This window comes from Lissotriton helveticus, chromosome 12 (assembly GCF_964261635.1).
Source record: "Lissotriton helveticus chromosome 12, aLisHel1.1, whole genome shotgun sequence".
Classification (NCBI taxonomy): Eukaryota; Metazoa; Chordata; class Amphibia; order Caudata; family Salamandridae; genus Lissotriton; species Lissotriton helveticus.
Genome location: NC_136073.1, coordinates 551,743,696 through 551,766,823, shown reverse-complemented (window position 1 = coordinate 551,766,823; position 23,128 = coordinate 551,743,696). Strand labels below are relative to the sequence as shown.

Sequence of the window (23,128 nt, the reverse complement as noted above, 5' to 3'; positions counted from 1 at the left end):
GCACACTGAATTATTATGGGGTTCAAAACAAGCACGGCTCGCAATCCCACCCGCTGAGCACCAATTTTATGTTGGACCTGCGATGGGCAAGCCCAGCACAAAGGGGGTAGCTTGGCTCAAGTGACAAGGCAAGTGAAGGCTGTAGTGTTAAGCCGGCTCTGACCCAATAATAACTCCTTGTACATCCACACCAAAAAGAAGGACACCACACCACTGCTGTAGAAAAATACGATTCCTTTATATAAAAGTTCTTTGTTGTAAACAGGGTTGACTGGGAAAGCACATATACATTTCTTTTGGTCATACAGTTCTGGTAATAAATAGTATTAATAAATAGAATAACTTCAGGAATGAGTATCAGAATAAATATCAGAATAAATATCAGAATAAATATCAGAATAAATATTGGTTCATTTAAATAAACAACCACATGTTTCTTCTGGTATCGCTGCCACCAATTAAATACTTTAGAATCATTACATCTGCAATACGTTTCAAATGGGAAAGATAACTCTTACAGTTTATGCTGTTTTCAATGACCAGGTATACGGCTTCTCTGAGCACAAAATAAGGTTTGGGACTCTTTAATAATCACTCAGGGCGTATGCGCGTATATCTAAAAGGCAAGGAAACACAGTCAATACATCATTTGCACTCGGCGGTCACCGGGATAGGATCTCTGCTTTGCCGGTGAAGTCTAGGCGCGCCTACGGCTTTAGCACCACTTGAGCACAGGCGGCACCAGTTCAAAGTCATTAGACTGACGAACGGGCTGCCGGAGAGGTCACACAACCTTCGCGCACAGTCAAATGAATGCCGGTTCACAGTTCCTTCACAACGCTGCATTCACTATGAAGAAATGGGCCCACCTCACATCGGCTGCAATCAAGATACGATTCAGTCGGGCACAGCACTCCTCTCGTTAGCGACGGGGCTCTCAGGGGCTCCACGGACCTCCCTCCGACTTCCGCATACAGGGTGGTTCCCGCCCACAGCTACAGCTCTCGGGTCACTGGGGGAGTGGCAGGGACGCTAGTCCCGCCCAACGAAGGCCGGCCTTTCCCCGCCCCGGCGCACCACCTCACCTTCAATCTGCGCAGGAAGCGCTCTACGCTGGTGGGGCTCGGAGACGTCCGAGCTCCCCTCTAAAGGCACCTGTCGCGAAGGGGGCACAGCTGACGATCGCGGTCGCGGCGAACTTGCTCTCGCCTCGCGACTCGATAAATCGATCACAGTTCACCACCGGGGGGGGGCGGAGAGGCACACGAATCTGGCCACAGTCTTTGGGGGGGCAATGAGGTACTCGCTGGGCAGGCGCTGTAGGCGCTAGATCACTTCTCACGTAGCTGACTGGAACGCCAGTCAGTCACAACGCCAGCAACCCTTTGCTGCTCTACTGCCTGCGCTACCAGCCACCTCAGGGGTCAACAGGGCAGGTGTCAATCTGGTGTCAAGTCTGGAATCTCTTCTCTAGTCTGAACTAAAATGGCCGCCAGGGACTGGGCCTTATATAGCCAGTGCCCTGGGGTACCGGCACGAGCCAGAAGGTTCTAGAACCTTCTCTGGCTGTGACAATGACATGGCACTCTTGAGGGGTATTTAGGACACTCACAGCCACTGTACTGGGGTTCTAGAGCAGCCATTTTGTGTACCTGAGGAAAATTAAGGAATTCCTGTCAGAAATGCGCGCCAAACAAAGGGCGCCAAAACCTCAAAAGGCCAGGGTTCATGAAGGCTCCAATGGGAGTCACTTCACATGAGGAAAAAGGGTGTCCACCATTTTAGGTTCATTTATACAGGTTGACAACCCCAGTTTGTAATGCCACAGGTTTGGGCCAGGCGCCTTGTAAATAGGTGCCACAAACCTTGTGAGCAACTGGGCGTCAAGGAACATCTAACCCCATGAGACAACACATAAAAAGTCCTGGTAGACAAATAAAAAGCGACACATTTTGGGAGGTGCAGGGGAACAAAAGAAATCATAGTGGTGAGGGGACTCTCAGAAGCAGACGGGTCTAACACTACCAATAGCTCACTAGTTTAACCCCTTAAACACCAATGCTCTCCCTTCACACTGGATCTTCAGAACAAAAGGAAAACTAGAAGAGAGGAAGACTTCACTGCATGTTACTGAGCAAAAACCCTCCTTACCTGTTAGACTAAAACTGGAAATGATATTCAACTTCTAGCCTGAATCCCCCTTTCAATAACACACAAACTACATTTTTATGTTATATTTTATAGTTGACTGTGGGCCAGATGTACGCCCATTTTATTTTGCGCCTTTCTATTTGCGACTAATTGCGAGTCTCAAATTGGGAGGCGCAAAATAAAATGTACAACAGTGTGTTTAACACTGTCTGCGATTCCCAATGGGGTTGCAATTTGCGAGGCTCATTAATATTAATGAACCTCTCTCAATTTGCGAGCCCATTGGGAATGATAGGCCCTCCCAGGGATGGTGGCCTGCTGGGTTCAGCAGACCACCATGGCTGGGACTGCTTTGAAAAAAAGCAGTTTTAGAAAAAAATACAGCCAGTTTTCCTTAAAGGAAAACGGGATGCATAAAAAAATAATAAAAGAAACGTTTTTGTTTAATTTTTTAAGGGCAGGCAGTGGTCCCATGGCCCACTGCATGCCCTTAAAAAATATTTTCGCATGCATTTGCAAAGTGGAAGGGGTCCCCTGGGGACCCCTTCCCATTTGCGAATGCATTACCACCTACTTGAAGTAGGTGGTAATTGCGAGTGTTTTGCAACTGCAATTGCGGTGGCAAAATATTAGTACATGGTTTTGAGACTCGCTATTTGGAAAGGGAATCCCCCCTTCCAAATAGCTTGTCGCAAAACCTATTTAGCGAGTCATAAACTAATTGCGACTCGCTAAATAGGCTTTGTACATGGTCTATGATGGTTTTGCATGTGCAAATGGGTTCGCAAAACCGTTTGCGCATGCAAAAATGGGTCGTTCATCTGGCCCTATATGTATATCTATTGGTTTCATGGCTCTGATCGAAAATGAAAGGGGATCAAAAATGCAGTGTGGAAAATACAGAATATTGGGAACTGGTAAATATGTCCAGCTGTGGCAGAGTGTGTACTGATTAACTAACATGGGGTGGAGTGGAGACAGTCTGCTTACCTGTTGGGGGAACATGCCTCTTGAGGCATAACGTCCTGGGAAACCATGAAGGACAGATTCAGAAGAAAGCTTCACACTTAACCAAGGTGCTACTGGTAAGAAACTAGTAACACTCTACTCACTTGTGTTGGTTGTAGGCAGTCCACTACAACATCTTCCAGGATGATTCATGCCGATTCGAAATGTACTATGGACCATCTAAAGTAAAACCTAAAGGTAGATTCAGTTTGCCTAGATCTAGCACTCACCAAAAAGTACACCGCTAATGCAAATTCTTTAACTTTGGCAGACTTTTGTACAGACGACTCCGGGGCCTTTGTGACAAGTATCTAAAACAAGCATTTTCAATGCAATAGGTCTCGCATTTGAGAGAGTTTAAGCTATTAGCATTGTAAATAACAATGCCATTTATTTATGGTTTTAAAAACAACACACAAAATCAGAGTAATTGTTATTTGTAATGCCAACAGCTTAAACTCTTGCAAATGTGAGACCAATTTAATGGTGGCCGCGCCACTTTCTTTAGATGCTGCTCGCCATATTCAGGTTACAGTGACCAGCGTCTAAAGAAAGGGGCGCAGCCAACATTTAACTGAAAGTGATGTATGGGGCGCATTCACCCAAAAATAAAAATAAATAAACAAAGGTTCTGTAGCGCGGCTGCTAAAGTTAAAGCGGATCGCACTGGAAAATTAAATAAATAAAAAAGCACGTCCGCTATAGTTAAGGCAGACCCGCAGCCATTACTATTAAAAAATAAAAGAGGGGGCGGCATGCTGCCGTGAAGGAAAGCATGTCGTGGGTGGATTAGTGGAAGATCTTTAAAGAAAATAGTTCTCACAGACTAGATAAAGCAGACCGTGTAACAACACAAGTAAAGAGTCCAGTCCTTACAGGAGGTTACAAATGCAGACACGGCGGTACCTAGGAAGGTCTACTTAGCCTATTTATTAATCAAAAGCAACGATTTCAAAAGGACAATAACAGGAGTCAATTTAAAATATGGGAGCGAAATGGGTGGAGCGTCTATTCCATACCTCAATACAGTATGTATCGCAGAGCAGCGCATGCGCTGCCCAGGCTCGACCTAAAAATATAACCTCTCAGATATGGGAAGTGCCTTGACCTTCATACTTTGTCAAGCCTTTAGAAACCCATCCAGTAGGCCCTCTGAAAAACATATACTAAAGTTACAGATCCCTGAAAGGACACCAATTTCCGGCAGTAAATGTCATATGTAGGGGAGTTCCACAAATATTGCACAAAAGGAAATGTACTACATACGGCCCCTCATGTATCTAAAGGCTGCCTGCCACAGTACGTCTCTTGACACAGTAGGTGTCTTCTTCCTGCTTGAAGCTTTTTCTTCAGCTCAGTGGTTCACAGAGCTCTAAGGACTATGTTGCCAGGCTCCCTAAGCCCTGCTTGGATATTGGGGAGCTCTGTAACACTGCAGAGATATTTCCTTCATTCAAAGGGCCAAGCACAAATGTAAAAACTTTTGGCATGAATTACAAAAAACAAAGTTAAGTTAAGAAATGTCCTCTACCGTTTGAATTTAATTTTGTAGTATAGCAATTCCCAGACATTCCCACTAATACATCCTAAAAGCTGAGCCAGTTGCAGTGTTCCAATCATACTACGGGGAAAGTTGTGACTGTTTCCAAGGCTGGAATCCCTACAATTCAGGGCTGTATGCACAGTACAAGTCTACTCTGGCGAAAGCCAATGCACATATGCATTTGATTTTTTTCTCAGCATAGAAACCCCTTCCCCTACACTGCCACGTGGTTTGGGAATGTTCTTTTTCCCTTTTAATCCTGACAAGACAGTAAGTTCAACGCTTTGCAGGCACTAGTCGTATCCAATTCCAGGCAAGGAAAGGGTAATACAGACACTTGCAATGCTCAAAGAGTCAGAAGTTTGTAAGTGTTCAAAAACTCATAGGGCTAACCACAAGTTAGCACCTCTAATTAACTATCCTTTGCATGACAGGTATTACTGAACAATTGTTTGTAGTCATGGCATGTAAATACTCATGGCTACATGATTTTACACCCGCTGGATAGCCTGTAAATTCCTACCATATGTAAAGCTAGCTATTTCTGGTGATAAGCATACGTTTATGCTTAAAGTAGCTTGTGAACTGAGCCCTTTAACTTGGACAAACTCCCTGCTTCAGTCAATCCCATACATTGTCATAAAGTGTGCATAGAAGTGCTTAATTTGAGCCAGTGGTTTCTGGTGCTTGGCACAGGCACCTAATTGTCAATACTGGCACTTATGACAGTTTGCCACATGATGGCTCTATCTGTCTAATTTAGAGATGAGCACAACAGTTGTTTATTATTTCAATACACATTTAAAATAACTAATACCTGCTGCCCACGCCATTCTTATAGCTTTGGGGGTCTGGTATAGTCTGAATTGTTACACTTGTAGGAGTGTGATGGTTGGATGTTGCGTTGGTACGCCATTAACAGCGTTAAAAGGGACAATGGATGGTGCACCCTGTAGTAGCCTCCTGAGGAGGACCCTGGCACTTATGTTTTCTACAAATTAGGCATGGGGGATAGGTCCCAGGTTGAACTTTAGTAAAATACGTGGGCAATTTCTCACCACATTTGCGGTTTTTCCAACACAATCATTTTTTAATTTTATTTTTATACTTACATACATTTTGAACTCCTTTTCAGTTTCCCCATTTTTACTTTTCCTTTGAACAAAGCTTCCTTATTTATCTTACAGTTTTTAAAGTTATCTGCATCACATTCAGATAGATTCACTGTATTTATTTCACAGCACAGTTTACTTCAGGCAGGGATGAGACAACCAACCCATTTGTAACACGATAAGTGGTCTAGTAGTTGGGTGGGCGGAGTCAGCGTAGTCAAGGGAAGAGGAGGGGTTTAGACAGGACGAGGTTAGTTAGAGTAGGGACCTGGAACAGACAAGACGTGCAGAATAAAGGTGATGATAGACAATCATTCCTGTGTCCTCGTATTCTTATTTAGGACATTACAACTGGTGACGAGAGTGGGATGTAGCAGTCCGCTATCCCAAGACCCCAGAAGCAAGCACTGTCCGGTCCCTGGGTGTCGCGCTGATCAAGTCGCCGTAGCGACACGCGAGCCCGCCAAGATCGCCGTCGGAACGACCAGCGATCAAGACCTGCACTCCACGATTGGTAAATCGCGTGGAGCTCCCCTGGCGCAGCTGAGTGAAGTGCTGCCCGAGTGCCAGAGAGGGATTTTTCAAATCGAGCGCTGTTCGCGCCAAAAAGACTGCCAGCGTCCAAGAGAGTACGGGCTGAAGTGAGGCCGAAGGAAATCAAGCAAGGGATCGGGAGCCCAACCCCGACCCTGCTATGATGTATAAATGAATGCAGGGACTGACCGAGCGCCGTGAAAGGAAGCGCTGTCCCGCCGAAAGAAACTGTGCCGCCCCGTCGGAAAACCTCACCCCGATGCGTGAGCTATCGCATCTGTGTCCGGAGATCGAGTCGGACTGAAACCTCGGGCCTACCTGGTGGTGGAGAGAAGAAAACCCCAGAAGAAAGGTGCAGGACTAGAATGAAGGGCTGGGTGAGTCCATGTGGAGATTTGCATGTGGAGACGAGCTGAATGTAGTCAAGCCTCGTGGGAATTGAGCGGCCATCTTGGAGTCAGGCAGCTGGGAAGGACATCCCTGTGCAATTTTGAGGAGGCCATTTTGAAGTCAGGCATTCAGCAAATCCAAAAATAAAATAAAAAATAAAAGCATTGACACCAAGAATTGAACAAGCATTGACACTGACAAATAAACAAGCCTTGGCAAGAGGAAATAAACAAACCGTGGCAAGAAAAAAACCGAACAAGATTTGTCAAGAGCAAGTAAACAAGACACTGACGAACAAACAAGCCTTGACAAGGACAAATATACAAACAGTGATAAACACAAGGGAACATCATGCCAACTCCCGACAACTCCCCACAGCGCAATGAGGTTAAACCAATAATTTCGAGAATGTCTCACCTGCAACCACCAGAGCCCCTAACATTGACCACTGGAGGAAGCATGGGTCCCCGGTGGCAGGAGTGGTTTGAGGACTTTGAAGATTACATCAAAGGGTCAAAGGTAATTGAGGACGATGAGAAACTGATAGCCTTAAGAAATCTGGCTGGACGAGAAATTAGCAAGATAATCAAAGATCTTCCACCAGCTGATGCAGCAGACTATGGCAAGGTACGAGATGCTCTAAACAAGAAATTCCTTCACAAAAGGAATGTGGACTATGAACGGCACGCATTCCACAAAGCGCGTCAAGGAAAAGAGGAAGCAATGAGCACCTTCATTACTCGACGGCGCCGACTGTCTCGACACTGTGAATTCGACACGTTCTCAACTGATGCTGCCATCAAATCACAGATCATTGATGGTTGTTACTCCGAAACACTCAGGAGGCGGCTGCTAAGAAAGTGTCATGAACTGGATGACATAGAAGAAATTACCCGTGTATATGATCAGGCGGAAGAGCACGCCAAGAGTATGGAGACCGGTCGAGCAGACGGCAGAGAACAGGTGTGCAGAGTTCAAGCCAGCAGCAGTCGGAGAAACTCAAAGGAGAGACAGGGGAGTTCAAGAACTATATCACGTCATCAACACACAGAACGGCGGAGACGTGATTCAAGCAAACGAGACAGAAGGCCTGATCAATCACGCAAGTGCTATAGATGCGGATATGATTATCCACATGTGGATGCCTGCCCGGCCATGGGTCAGCGATGTCACAAGTGTGGTCGGTCAAACCATTTTGAGGCCATGTGTGGGGATTACCACAGCAGAAAATGGAGTGAAACGACAAGGACCTCCAGGTCATCGCGACTCAACGTGAGACGACATCAAGCCAGAGCGGTTCAGGACCGACCGAAGTCATCATCAGGATCATCACATTCCAGCCGAGACTCGCGGAAGTCTCAATGGCTGAGACGATCACCGTCCAGAAGTTCCAGAAGTTCCCGATCATCATCACGTGAATCTGAGTATACGGTGGAATATGCAAATATGATCGCAGACCCTGATCAACTTAAAAGGTACCCTCGACTAGACATCAGCGTGGGAAATCATGCTGCCAAATTTGTTCTGGACAGTGGGGCATCATTAAATTACATCCCAGTTACAGAATACAAAAAAATAGAGCCAAGACCGCTTTTGAGTCCAGCTCACATCCAGGTTTTTACATGGATGTCCAAGAAGCCTCTTCCCCGTCTGGGAAAATTTCCAACGACTCTCCGACACAAGACACTGTCTATACCAGCATTCATCCATGTAATTGAAGGCCCGAGGCTGATTGCTTACTTAGCCTGCCCACTGCCGAACGTCTTCGGTTGGTCGAGATCCTGTACAGGGTCAGTGATGATCCTGACATCATCCATAAATTCCCCAAATTGTTCAGTGGGCTTGGAAAAATGAAAGGGTGTCAGATTCGACTTCACATCAATGAACAAATTAAACCTGTAGCCCAACACCCTCGAAGAGTACCATTTCACCTCCAACAGGCTGTAGAGGATGAATTACAAGAACTCCTTTCTGCGGATATCATTGAAAAGACAGATGGACCGACACCATGGGTGTCACCAGTAGTGATCGTACCTAAGAAAGGAACGGTTGGTAAAGTGAGACTGTGTGTGGATATGCGGCTCCCCAACACTGCCATTGAAAGGGAGCGACACCCTGGACCACATCTAAGCGACATGATCTCAGCATTAAATGGGGCAAGAGTATTCTCGAAACTGGACTTAAACAAGGGCTACCATCAGCTCGAATTGCATGCCAAATCCAGGTACATCACCACTTTTGCAACTCATCTGGGCTTATTCAGATATAAAAGGCTGAGTTTTGGCATCTCCTCGGCTGCTGAGATCTTTCAGGAGGCCATCCGTCGAATCATTCATCTTATCCCTAACACTTTGAACTATAGTGATGACATTCTTGTATATGGGTCTGACGTGAAAGAGCATGACAAGGCGTTGGATCGGGTGTGTCATGCACTTCTGGAAGCCAACTTAACCCTTAATAAAGACAAATGCGAATTTCATCAGGAAACCCTCAAATTCTTTGGGCACATCTTCTCTGGTTCGGGTATGAAGCCAGACCCTGATAAAATAACAGCGCTGAATGAGACCAGGAGCCCTCAGGACGTCAGCGATCTGAGATCATTTCTGGGCATGGCCAGTTACTGTGCCCGCTACATTGAGAATTATGCCACGATCAGCCATCCGCTCAGATTACTCACGAAACAGGGTCAGCCGTTTGTCTGGTCTTCTCAGTGTGAACAGGCCTTTCGGGAAATTAAACAGGCGGTCGAGTCCGCCAACAACCTGGCGTAATTCAGTCCTCGCCGGAAGACAGAAATTACAGTGGACGCCAGTCCTGTGGGTCTTGGTGCGATTCTGGCCCAATATGACAATGACACTTACAAGAGACGTATTGTGGCATACGCGAGTCGCAGTCTGTCTGATCCTGAAAAGGCTTACTCGCAGCCTGAAAAAGAAAGTTTAGCGGTAGTGTGGGCCTACATCATGTATTCATCTACGGAAAACACTTCACCATGATCACTGATCATCAAGCTCTCGTTACCATCTTTGGGAATCCAAGATCCAAAATGCCCGCGCGGATAGAACGGTGGGGCCTGCGGCTGCAGGAATACACCTTCACTATCGTACATAAACCGGGGAAGTCAGAAAACCCTGCTGATTACATGTCCCGTCATCCCCAGCCATCATCTACATCGAGTCCTTCTATTGCTGAGGAATATATTCATTTTGTAGTGGATCATGCTCAACCTCCAGCGATCCCTTTGGAAGTGATTCGAGACGCCACTGCTCAGGATGTCGTGTTGCAAAAAGTACTGTGTCGATTACAATCAAACCGATGGAGGCAGGACAGTGATGACGAATCTTCGGATCCGACACTTCGCCAGGAACTACAAGCCTTTCGACATGTGTGTGATGGGCTCTCAGCCACCAAGGAAGGGCTGCTGTTAAGGGACCAGAGAATTGTTGTTCCACGTCAATTACGCCAGGGCGTTGTTAATCTTGCCCATGAAGGCCATAGGGGAATAGTGGCAACTAAAAGAGCTTTGAGAGAACGTGTATGGTTTCCCCTTCTTGACCAACTTGTGGAACTGACATTAAAAGACTGCCCACAATGTCAGTTGGTCAGTCATGGAGATCCTCCCGCTCCACTTCAAATGACCGCACTACCGGAGGGAGTGTGGCAGGAACTCGCCATGGATTTTTATGGACCTCTTCAAACAGGCAAATATGTCCTGGTGATTATAGACGAGTATTCACGATTCCCCATTGCCCAGTTTGTGCCATCTACAAGTGCCTCCAGCACTCTCATGGTACTGGATGAAGTCTTTGCAGCGTGGGGGGTGCCTAAAGTATTAAAAACAGACAATGGTCCTCCTTTCAACGGACGTGAGTTTGATGCTTTCACAAAACATTTGAACTTTGAGCATCGAAATGTCACACCTTTATGGCCACAGGCAAATGGCACGGTTGAAGATTTATGGCCACACTGAAGAAAACGTTTCAACAGGCCACCGTGGAGAAGAAGGATCTACAGGTGGCACTCAACGAAGTTCTCAGAGCATACAGAACAACTCCTCATGCCACCACTGGAAAATGTCCCGCCACCCTGATGCTGGGGCGACCAATACGAACTCGCATTCCGACTTGGGAGAGTGCACTAAGGGCTGTGTCACCTCTCCGTGTCCATCAAGAAGTCGCAAATGCAGATCGTCACGGGAAAGAAAGAATGAAGGCATATGCGGATGCGAGAAGGAGAGCTAAGTCGCCATCACTGCACGAAGGAGATTGTGTGATTGTGAAGCAAGAACAGCAACGCAAGACAGACTGTCGGTTCCGGCCGGAACCGTTGCTGATTACTCGACAAAAGTGCACGATGATTACGGCAGAATCTGACCAGCGCCGAATCACAAGAAATGCATCTCACTTTCAGAAGTGCTCACAGGCCATGAGAGAGTCTCTTGAGAAGTTGACAGACAATACGGTCTCTGATAGGCCTGAAAGGCTTGAAAGAACAACTCAAGAAAATGATGAGGTGGGAAATGATCCACAAGTGGAATCCGAGGCTGAAGCTGGAAACATATCATCAAGACCTCGAAGAAACATTCAACGACCCAGGCGTTTGATTGAAAAACTGTGAAGTTGTTAATTCTTTGTTTATTAAGAAAGGGGGAAATGTAACACGATAAGTGGTCTAGTAGGTGGGTGGGCGGAGTCAGCGTAGTCAAGGGAAGAGGAGGGGTTTAGACAGGACGAGGTTAGTTAGAGTAGGGACCTGGAAGAGACAAGACGTGCAGAATAAAGGTGATGATAGACAATCATTCCTGTGTCCTCGTATTCTTATTTAGGACATTACACCATTTTCTTTTGTTTTGTAGTAAATATGATTCTGCCCGGCGGCACTGGATTCTCCCCCTTTTCAAAACCTATGAAGCTAGATGTGTTAAGTCAGCACTGTGTATTAGGTCGGATGATATGTATGTGGTTACCTCAGTAGCGTCATTCCTTTGTGTGTCTAAACATTGTTCCCTAGTCTCCATAATTATTATTTTCTTGATAAGGTTTGAGAACTTTCTACTCTTGTCTTCTAAGCCAGTAATTTCCGGCAGCCTTCCCCATATTCATAATGCACAAGTTTGCTAGCCTCCCACTTTTTTCCATGCAACTCCTTCTAAATAATCTACCAATTCACCTCTTGCGTCTTTAGGTTTATTATTTAAAATGATCTGTTGCCCTGCATTATCACACATGTCTATGTCCCTTTGTAACCCCCAATCTTCAATTCCAAGTCTCTCACTGTAGGCTTATTTTCCTTTCTTTTTTATGCTGCATAGTTAATTATCCTCCCTGGAATAACGGCTTTATAGATTTTCCATATAGTATGTAGGCGGCAGAATCTTCGTTAACCTAAAAAAACTCCACTGTATAGTGCCTTAATTGACTAATGACCGATGGGTCCCCTCATAATGTCCTGTCCAAAGTCCATCTGGGTGGGGACAAACCTTTGTCTAGCGCAAGTTCTAACTTCACCGCTGAGTGGTTGAATAAGTGTTCCGACTGACGTACTACTTGTTTTATCTTTTGCCTCAGGTCTAACAAACAAAAAAAAAATCAATCCGGGAGGCATGGCCATATTGTTTATTATAATATGTGAATCCCTTTTCCAGGCAAGCTCACTGCCTCTAAACATTTACTAACCCTAGGTCTTTCATCATGTGTTGCACAGAGTCCCTCATCTTGGGTGAGTTAACCACTGATCTGGTAGTAGATTTATCTAGAGTTGGCTCTAACAATACATTTAAATCGCCTCCCATTACTATGTATTTTCCGACCTCCATTAATCGGATGTACATTTCTCAGAGAGGCTCAGGGTCATCAGCATTTGGACCATAGTATCCTGTAAATCTATACCCCATCTTGGGTAACTCAGGTAGCCTTGAGCCTTGTCTCTCCGATCTCTACTTATGTTGTGTTTTTATCTGTAGTATCAAACACTCACCCTCAGTCGGATCCTTTATGCTGTGCATTTTAATATCCCTCATTATCCTGAGAGTTGCAGGGGAATTTAATTGATAAGTAGTACCAAGAGATCGGATTTCCTGTATATACTTTCCCAGCTCCTACTGCCTGTCTTGAGCTGCCCTGGAAATGTCTGATCTAATGTGAAAGGACAGCTCACCTTTATTGAAAGTGTTAACCTTAAGGGCAACTAATAGAATCTGCTCCATTAGAGCGTAGGATTTGAAATTAACCAGTATCTTCCTACGTTTTTCCTTACTTGGATTTCTTTTTTTGGATCCTGATGTATCATCTTTATATCAGTCTCCAAATCCTCTGAATCTACTGAAGGACCACAGCTCCATAATCAAGTTAATCACAAACCCTTTCAGGTTCCCCCCTTCACCTCCTTCCGGAATATATAGCACTCCTAGGTTATTCCTTCTAGCATTAATCTCCAGGGACTGTATCTTATCTCGTAGTTATCTTTCCCCCATTTTCAGTGTTTGAATTTCTTTATGATTCGTGTGGACTTCTTTCTTAGTACCTCTATAGTGACTTACATGGAATATAGCCTGTCTGTCAGGTCAGTATTTTTAAGCTCCACACTGTCACAGGAACCTTGTATTTTAGTTGGTTCTTTTCTGGGATTGCGAATTTATGTTTAATCTCCTCCGTCAGTGGCACTAACAGAGATTCTATACCAGGTTGCCCTGTAAAATCCTGTGTTATGTCTCCCGACACATTAGGCGGCAATTGTGGATCCCATCCCTTAGCTTTACCTGGAGGACCCTGAGAGAGTGCTTGAAATCTATTTGTGAGTACTAGCACTGCTCCCTCAATCGGGGTCTGTTCTCTTGTTTCCATATTTCCACTTTCAGCTGAGTCAATGCATTAATTTGATAGAGATTAGGGAGTTTCCCCCTTCCCCTTTGGCTGTACCTTAAAAAGGATCGCAATGAGGGTGTGGTTTTAACATTACCCCTTAGGTTTGCTGGGATCCCTTGGGGTTTCCATAATATGAGCTTAATACCAGACTGTGATAGTGGAACCTAGGGCATACTACACACACTCACTTGTGAATGCTAAGTGATAAATTAAATGAAGGGGGAGACTCTTACTTTCTTCTGTTGTGTTTTACCACCATCACCACCTTTGGTTGAAAGTAAACATAAGCTTAGAATTTTATTTCTTGGAGCATATCTACTTTTATTACCTTTAGTTTCCACTGGCTTAACTTCCACAGGTCCTTCTTTGTTTAGTCATGCTGGTTTTCTATTTAGGGCTTGCCTCACAGCAGTAGGGAAATTGACTGACTCCTGGGGCTTTCCTTTACTGCCCAACACTGCTCCTCATATTGGGCTCATAGGTTGCTGCTTTGCCTTACATTGCTCCTTTGCGCCCAACTCCTGGAGCACTGCTGATACCGCTGCTGGCACAACATACAGCCGCCAGCCGTGCTGGCACTGCCTGGAGATCCCCGGAAGCCGATCAGAGCCGAAATTCATCAGTCTCTAAGGAGTCCCTGAGACGCTTGTTGCCAGGACCCCTTTCAGGGAAGAGTCGGACACATTCTGTTTAACCCCTTAACTGCGCCGAACGTTCCGCGCTAGTGCCCAACGTTCTATTGAACGGGCTGGGCCGCGACGGCCAACGGACGTGCGCAGCACTACACAGGTAGTGCACGCGACGGCCGTTGGCCGTCAGCAGCAGCAATGAGGTTATAGTCCTACCCACCTGATTTTGTAACTTTTTGCGCCTGCGGAGTTTCTCCTGTAGGGCTTTGTAGATAAGGTTACAGTAGTCGTGGGCCCAATTTTACAGTACTTGGTCTATGGCAAACTTGCATGGGATTATATAGTTACCATCCAGTAAAATCACCCCCGTATCATGAAATTACAAGTTGAACCCTATGGAATGGGGAATTACCACGTGGAACTCATTTTATCGGTCATAAAACCACATTGAATTCACCAGCCCAGTGGTTTTACCACATGCATTTACCACATGTTCTGAGCAGGTGGTAAAGATACACATGGGCCTGAGGGTAGTCCAGGCATGAATTAATATCCTCAGTGTGCATTTGAAATGTCACCTTGTATTGTCTATGTCTATGTAGTGTATTTGTAGAGCGCAACTGTTACTCCAAGAAGTGGCCTTGTGCTAATGCAGAAAGAGCAGTTAGCGGGAAATAGGAGGAAAAGACGTAGGGACTGGAGAAGAGCCAAGTCTTGAGTTTTTTCCAAAACACAGTTGTAGCCTTGATGCATCGGAGTGTCAGCTGATGTTTATTCCACAAGGAGGTGCCCAGGAAAGAGAAAGATCTACCCCTTGACCGTGCCTTCCTAACCAGCGGAACTTTGGCAAGACAAAGATTTGCAAAGCATAGCTATCTCTGGGCAGCATAGAACTTAATTCTATCTTGTAGATATCCCAGGCCGGATCGGTGTAGAGCTTTCTGAGTAAAGAGCCGTATCTTAAAAATTAATTGTTTTCTCACCGGGAGCCAGTGGAGACTCTGAAGAAGTCCTGTGGCATGGTAATTCCGAGGTAACCTGAATATTTTTTGAGCTGCTGCATTCTGGACCAACTGCAGCCTATCAATCAGGTATTGGGTAGGCCCATGTAAAGTCCGTTCCTTTAGTCCAACCGTGATGTGATCAGGGCTTGGATCACTTGTTGTCTGGCCGTAAAGGACAAAAGATACAGGAATTTTCGCAACATACGTAGCAGGGCAAAACAAGTACCCACCACCGAATTGACGTGGGTGTGAAACAGCAACTGTCCAACAAATTTAATGCCCACTTTTTTCACCGAAAGATTTTGAGTCAGCAGAGGGGAGGCATTAGATGGCCAGAAAAACTGCCAAGATAACTCCGCATTTAGACCGAAGAAGAGGAGCTCGGTTTTTCCAGCATTACATTTAAGTTGATTTAAGTTGATACACCTAAACACTGCAGTAAGGCAGTTACAGATTTTATCACCTGGGAATGCCTCATTATTCTTCCAAGAAAAGAGCAGTTGGGTGTCATCAGCATATGACACGATCTTGGCCCCTAGTGACTCGCCAGAGTAGCCAAGGGAGTGAGATATACATTAAATAGAGTAGGGCTCAGAGCCTTGCCCTGTGGCACTCCAACTTTCAATTTACGAGAGTTGGTGGAAAAAGGGGGACACCACACCTCTTGTCCTCAAGAAAAGGTGTGAGCCAATTCCAGGCCTGCCCTCCAATTACCACTAAGCTGAGACGGGCTAATAGGATATGGTGAGAAATCGTGTCGAACGCAGCAGATAGGTCTAACAGAATCCGCAGTGCCCTATCACCAGCATCCAGGCTAATCTGATGAAATCGACTACCTCCAAAAAATCTGTCTCAGCGCTGCAGTTGGGGTGCAACCCCGATTGACCAGCATGTAACAAGTTGTTGCTTTCTAGGTGGGAAGGTACCTGCAGGTTAACATGTTTTTCCAACACTTTTGAAAGACCTGGAAGGAAAGATATCAGTCTGTAATTGGTCGAACAGTGCGGTCTGCTTCAGTTTTTTTTAGAAGCGGCACAATTTTTGCCTGCTTCCATTTTTTGGGCATACTAGCTGAGGAGAGAGAGGTGTTAACCAGTTGATTCACCAGTGGGTTAATAGCCTCCGCCTGTGAGATAGAATAAAGGTGGGACCTGGATCAGAGGGAGATCCTGATTTGAGGACACTCAATATAGAAGAGAATCTTCCATGGAGATCGGAGATGAATTGAGCGCACTATGGACTAACCATTTCCATATTCTCATTGCGGGTTATTATATTTATGCCATAGCCCAAGGTGTCGCTTTCAACTCCAGGCGGGCGAGGGCTCGCCTGGACAGTGGCTATTTTCTCATGAAAGAAAAGGGCGAGTTGTTCACACCATTGCTGGGAAGGATTTTTCTGGTTTGTGCCTTTTCAGGAGAGGTGAAAGACGTAAGACGTAGCAATTAAAAAAAATTCCCTGAAATGGTTTCCCGCATTTAAAATTTTAGCCTCAAAATAGAGTTTTTTTTAAACTAATTTAATGTCTTTATGATATTTTCCTAGGGCTGCTTTATTCTCCGCCTTTGCTGTAGGGCAGTAAGTTACCCTCCATTGATTCTCTTTATGTTTACATTCTAGCTTGGTTATTTTGAGGAAGTGATTATACAATGGGCAAGACGGTTTAGTCCGGCGCTGTTGATTCCATCTTTCTGGAGCAAGAGCTCGGATGGAGGACTCAATACAACTACCTATCAGACTAACATCATCATCAACCTTGCCGGGGAGAGGGGACTTTCCCTTTTCCAGTCTATTACACAGTGCTTCAGATTGAACTTTATGAAAGGCTCTTACCGTACGGGATAAATCGCCTTTAATATTTATTGTATAAGAATTTGCATTAGGCGGTACACATAAACATTCTCAAAATGCAGGAGAGGGTTGACCTATGTGGTACACAACTTAAACACATTGGTGAGGATGACTGTTAATCCAATCTTAATTCTGCAACTGCAATGTGAAAGAAAGGATTGGATAAACCGGTTGACTTAAAGTTATTTATTTATTTGGAATTGTACTGATGTTCAAGGGACATTATTACAGGTGAAACAAGGTTACAACCGATACAACACACACCTGCATGTCCATCTTGGTTTTTCAGTTTAAGAAGTTTGGGAGGTTAGTTACAGCTCACATTATGAATTGTACCCTCTTCTATATCCTACAGATTACGTTAACTAAAGGTACAGTGAGCGAAATCTTAAAATCTCTGTGATTTTACATTAGTAATGAATAGAACTATGGGGTATGTAGGTTTCTTATACATATATGTGCCTAACCAACAGGCACCCTCTGTATAAATTGATCACCAGAAAATACTCTTGCATTCTCAAGTACATCTCTATGCTCTCTTTCTGTTCACCCACTCTGGCACATGCAGCTTAGCTTCTAATACACATTTTTATCTTTCATTAGTTACATTCTATGCATTATTTCTCTTCCACCATTTCCTGGATGCTTTTTTAGACACAAGAGACCACCACAGCATACTCTTCCGATGGGTATTGAATGAATTGATGTCAATGAAGGCCTGCGTGATTACCAGTTGGGGGTACTATCGAAATCTACCTCTCAAAAACCAAAGTCCCATTTACAATCGTTTCCGCATCTATTGCCATTTACACATTATTCTTGATTTGTCAAATAATTAAACAATTTAACACATTTGCATAGGTCTTTTTGCCTTTTCTAAGGTCCAATATAATGTCAAAGGTTAGCCAACAGAGTTGTATTAAATGTCAATACCATATTTTACCTAGCATGAGGCGTCTCTGGTACAGATGTAAGCTCTTCTGTATCAGAGAAGCACATGAGTGAAACATGAGCGTCTTCAGCTGGACCGAAGACAAGCTCATCTCAGCAATACCTTGAGGAAGATTTTTACAGTAAGGTGCCTCCAACCTGACACAATCTCCTTCTTCATGCTCAACAGTCACCAAATTAATCAGAGAGACATGTCTACTAAAATTAACACCATTTTAAGCTACATATGTTTCATCTTTATTTTCTATATATTTTACAATATGGCTGTGACTGGTAGCTCTATTTAGTACATCAGAAATTATCTAGCAGATTTAATTGTCTACTTGTGCCCTCAGGCTAAAATCTAGGCTAGAAAGATGAGATGCTGGTGTGACAAACCATACTTACCACCAAATCCCAGGGTACCATGTTAAATTTGAAATGTAGGTGCAGTAGAAGCAGCACGAATAAAATGACTGTTGCTATCCAGCAGAAGACTGCTACAAACATGACCCAACCATAGGCCGGAACATGCTGATAATGTGAATCTGCGATAAGAGCCCAAACTAGTAGTCCCAGTACCTAGAAAGAAAAGCAATAAAACACTGATCAGGAGTTGAAAAAGATATGCATATGAGGCAATTAATCAAAATGTGAAGGTAACAGCAATGAGTAATTAGGTCATATGGCAAGGGAAGTTGTGTCCTGCATCCTGAAAGATAGCAGGGAGTTTATCATGAGATGTGTCCATCTGTGTTCTAGCAAATTTGGCTAATCTTTACAATTACACCAGTCATAAATGTTTTTCCTTGATTTTCTTGCAGTCATTACAACTTAAAAGCATCAGTCCCCATCAGCAGGAACAGTTTGTCTACATTCCACAGTTTCCTTCCTAATGTACAGAGGTCACTTTACAAGGCAGCATTCCTCCCCTCCCAAACCCTAGTCAATAGTGGTATTCTCCCGCAAATAGTGTTCCAATGGACCTCAAATATTTCCAGGCCGAGATGCTTGTGGAAGTTCTTCAGCATACAGTTCCAAATTTGTTTTGCAATACACCATATCTCTCAACCATTGCTCATATTTAGGGGACGTTCTTTTCCCCCCAATGTATTGCCACCCAGCACTTAGCTAGTAGTTAGTAGTAGCACTATGGCCACAGGCTTGCGTTTGTCCCGTTTCAATTGTTTGACCAGGCCCAATAAGCACATATATGGAGTGGTTGTATGACAGAGGCAGCATGGTTGAACCACGCGTTCCACCACCACGCATCCCTTTACAACGAAATTTCGTGGTAAAGGCATGTTTGGTAAAGGGATGTGTGGTAAAGTTCCCTCCACTCGGAGTGCCAAAATCCTGGCCCCTGTCCTAAAACCCGACCACGCAGCCCTAAAAATTACCCACCCCTTAAACTTTAAACTAACCTGATTCCCCTTGCCCTAAAAACTGCCCCCTTGACCTGAAAACTGTCCCCTTCAATCCGGCCATGAGCCCTAACACTCTGTCCCCTTCTTAAATCCTACCCCAAACCTCCCCTTACCACAGCCCTAAAAACTGCCCCCTGCCCTGTAAACTGCCCCTTCCGCCCCCTTGCCCTGAGCCCTAAAACCCTCCCCCTACCATAAACCTACCCGACCCAGTTACCCGCCCTGAGCCATAAAATCACCCCCTCACTTAAAACTTACACCCCCTCCCCCCCTGACCTGAGCGCTAAAACCGCCCTCCCTTAAAATCTACCTCCCCAGCCCAACTTACCTCATTGCGTCCAGTCCTTCGCCTAGGTTCTCCTTTTCAGGCCCTCTCCCTGCCAGCCAGCAGCTAGAACGCGGACTGCCTTAACCACACATATGAGTGAACGCTGACTGCCTTAACCACACATATGAGTGAACGCTGACTGCCTTAACCACACATATGAGTGAACGCTGACTGCCTTAACCACACATATGAGTGGTTAAGGCACTCAGTGTCCAGCTTACGATGAAATGGAACACGTGCTTGAAGCCGCGCTGTAAAGTCTGTTTCCCATGTGAAGTACAAAACAACTTTTCGGAGGTCATAGTCTTCCGAGCCAGCACCACTACCCCCAAAAGTCCTGAACTCGTCGACATGCCCATGCTAGATGTAAAAAATCCGCTTCACTCTCCCCACATCTTACACAATTATCATTCTCTCTTAACCCGTATCTATACAGTTTTGCAGATTTGTAATACATTTGCTATAAATATTTAAAATGGATTATCCGTAAATTACAGTTAGATATAAGCATCCCCGTTAGCGTACAATTGTATTCCCACTCCTCTTGTGTTAATTGTGGGTATAGGGGAGCATTCAACCTTTCCAGCGTTTTATTAGATGCCTGGTACTTTTCCTCAAAGGTTTTTTTGTATAGTTCTGTCACTAGGTGACACCTCGTAGGGTTGGTAAGCAATGTCTGTAGGGCATTTAATGTGGTGGGTTCATCTGGAAATGTTGGGTATAGTTTCTGTATTGCCTTGCTGAGTTTGTAGTATATAAATATAAAAAGTGGTGTTTTGTTTGTAAAATGGGTATATATCACCCATTTTCTCCAGCCCTGCCAAGTGCAGTGCCGCCAGCGCTCCTGGTTCCTGTGTGACAGAGTGACGGATGATGTCCTATGGGGAGTGCTGGAGCATATAATGGAAGTTTGTTCGCTCTGTCGCCTAGGTCCTGCCATGCAGAGATCATGTAATGTACAGTGCAAATTTCAGAACGCGATATATTTGAACGTCCATGCAGTAACATGTAGCGGAGAGGGACAGGGTGGGCCTCCTTCCTCAACCGCCAAATGGGTCGGGTACATATGTGGTCTAAACCAGTAATGCGCAAACTGCGCTTGTGCGCATAAGTAGTAAAAGTACAAATCAGGTGCAACATACCCTCCATGTTTATAGGCCATCATCATCACATTCCAGCTAATGCGGGGCTGTTTTCCAGCCAACACTAGCTTCATTAGCTGCGTGCGAAGGGCATGAAATAGGGTTTTTGGGAGTACTATAGGTTTGCTAGTGAATATGTAGAAGAATCACGGCAATATTGTAATTTTCATGATAGCTAGCCTATCCGACAGTGTGAGGAGCATTTCTATCCATCGTGTCATGTCCCTCCAATTTTTCTATTGCTTTACCATAGTATTCCCTTATGACGAAATCTGGGTCCCTGTGTAGCCATACCCCCAGGTATTTCACCGGCTCTATGGACCATTCCAGGGACTATTCCAGGTTATATGGCACTGTGGAGTCTCTCAATGGGATTATCCCCTATTTTGACCAGTTTATACCAAGTCCCAAGTAGCGTTCCAAAAGGAAATATTCATGAAGCATGGGCATGAGGTTTTTTCAGGGTCTCGTACATACAGAACAAGATCATCTGCATAAAGCGAGATACTTATGAGCCTCTGCCGAAATCGCAGCATCGATTCTCTGTGTCTCTGCGTCACTATGCAGGCCAGTGGCTCCAGTGTCGGAGTGAGAGAGCACGAGTTTGAAAAAATGTATAAGTACACCATATTTACAAGCACGTAGTTAGTTTAAACATGTTTTGCACACGAGTATTTTATATCCAGGAGTGAAATATACAGAGTGGTTTATATTCAGTAGTGAAACGTATAGAATGTTAAGTAGAGTAACTATAATTATAACGGTGTGAGATTAATGTAGAAATGTTGGAGTATATGTGAAAACCTCATGTTCTCATGTTAAAAAGAGTCATGTCCAAATTAAATGTAACTTTGAAAATCCAGTATTATGTGTAGGCCTTAGGGCAATTCACAGCAAACCTGAACGTGCTGCTAAACTAATGTGAGATAAAGTTGACATGGTTCTTTCAAAATGTACTATTGAACTTAGGGTTAAAAGTATATGCTTTATAGATGTGTTATTTTAGAAACGTATGCTAGTTAAGAATGTTTGCTGTTTAAATCAAGTTAACGTTTTAAGAGTGCAGGAACCTGCTGCATGTAAATCAAGTAGGCCAGAACAGATAATGTCATGTAGTTTAAATTGCCATGTGCTCGTTAGAGGAGAGGTCGTGAGGTGTCCAGTATGGAGCTCTGAGAGTGTTTTATGACCTAAGATATGGTGAAGTCTGGAATTTGAGGCCCACTGCAGGACGAGCTGTATGCAGGTGCGAGGGTCCTAATCAGCTCGAATGAAAGGGACTTTGTTCAGTGGCGCCTTGCGCAGGCCTGTAGGAGTTTCCAGGAATTTCAGGGGGTATCAGCGCACGGAAGAAGGAGCCTGGGAACCAAGGTCAACTATAACGAGGGTCTTCAAGAGTACCATCATGGAGTTTACCGCGCAAAGATGTACCACGTGAGGGGCGTCCCAAGGGGCGTTTCTATTGAAAATGTGATTTGGTATTAGGGAAAGAGACCCGGGAGGAGAGCAGAGCAGATGATTTTGGGAGCCTAAGGAAGCGGATGGATAGGCAGATAGGCTGATCAGGAGAGACCCATTATCAGAGAAGAGACAAAGAGAAGTGTGTGATCTTCTTAGGAAGTCACCACGGCTGACACCTAGAGGGTAAAGATCTTGCTAAGTAGGGATGTCACTTAGTATAGTGTAGGGACAGACTAACCTTAATTTTCTTTTCTGTAATGACTTTGAAGTTGCAACTTGTATTCATTTTGGCAACGCTCATGTTATTGGAAGTTGTACTTATTATTTTGTTCTTCAGACTCAGACTATTCAAAAAGTTCATGTTCATAGTGATACCGATTTATCTTCTTAATCTCATTTTGAGAAGTTTGTATCTTCAGTTATCTTTGACTTTATATTAAATCTTTAAAACTTAATTTTGGTCAGTGGTCATTTAGAGTGGTGTAAGTTCTTAAATTGATTGCTTTATTGCGAGATTACCTTTTACTCAAGACAGGTACCAACGATTCAGTCGACAGGAAATGGGATTTGGTAAGATAATTAGTAACCAGTAATCCCGCGTTAGCAGTTGGTAGCAGAGGATGGTTATCTTCTTGAGGAAGGTAATCTAGAGAGGTTAGTTTACCCCAAGGCCCGAGACGCCGAGAGACGAGCAGCGGAAGAATCGTGTGCCGAAAGGTGCAGACGGTGCGAGAAAAGCAGCAGTATCGGAGAGT

General features: G+C 44.6%; 1 protein-coding gene across 1 annotated transcript in view; it reads right to left on the bottom strand.

The window, feature by feature from the left end:
- Positions 1-23,128, bottom strand: part of PLLP (plasmolipin) — a 232,815-nt gene that overhangs the window by 68,613 nt on the left and 141,074 nt on the right. The window contains exon 2 of the mRNA XM_078671579.1: positions 18,424-18,597. Within this exon, the coding sequence (XP_078527705.1) occupies positions 18,424-18,597 (174 nt within the window). The remainder of the gene's footprint in view (positions 1-18,423; positions 18,598-23,128) is intronic.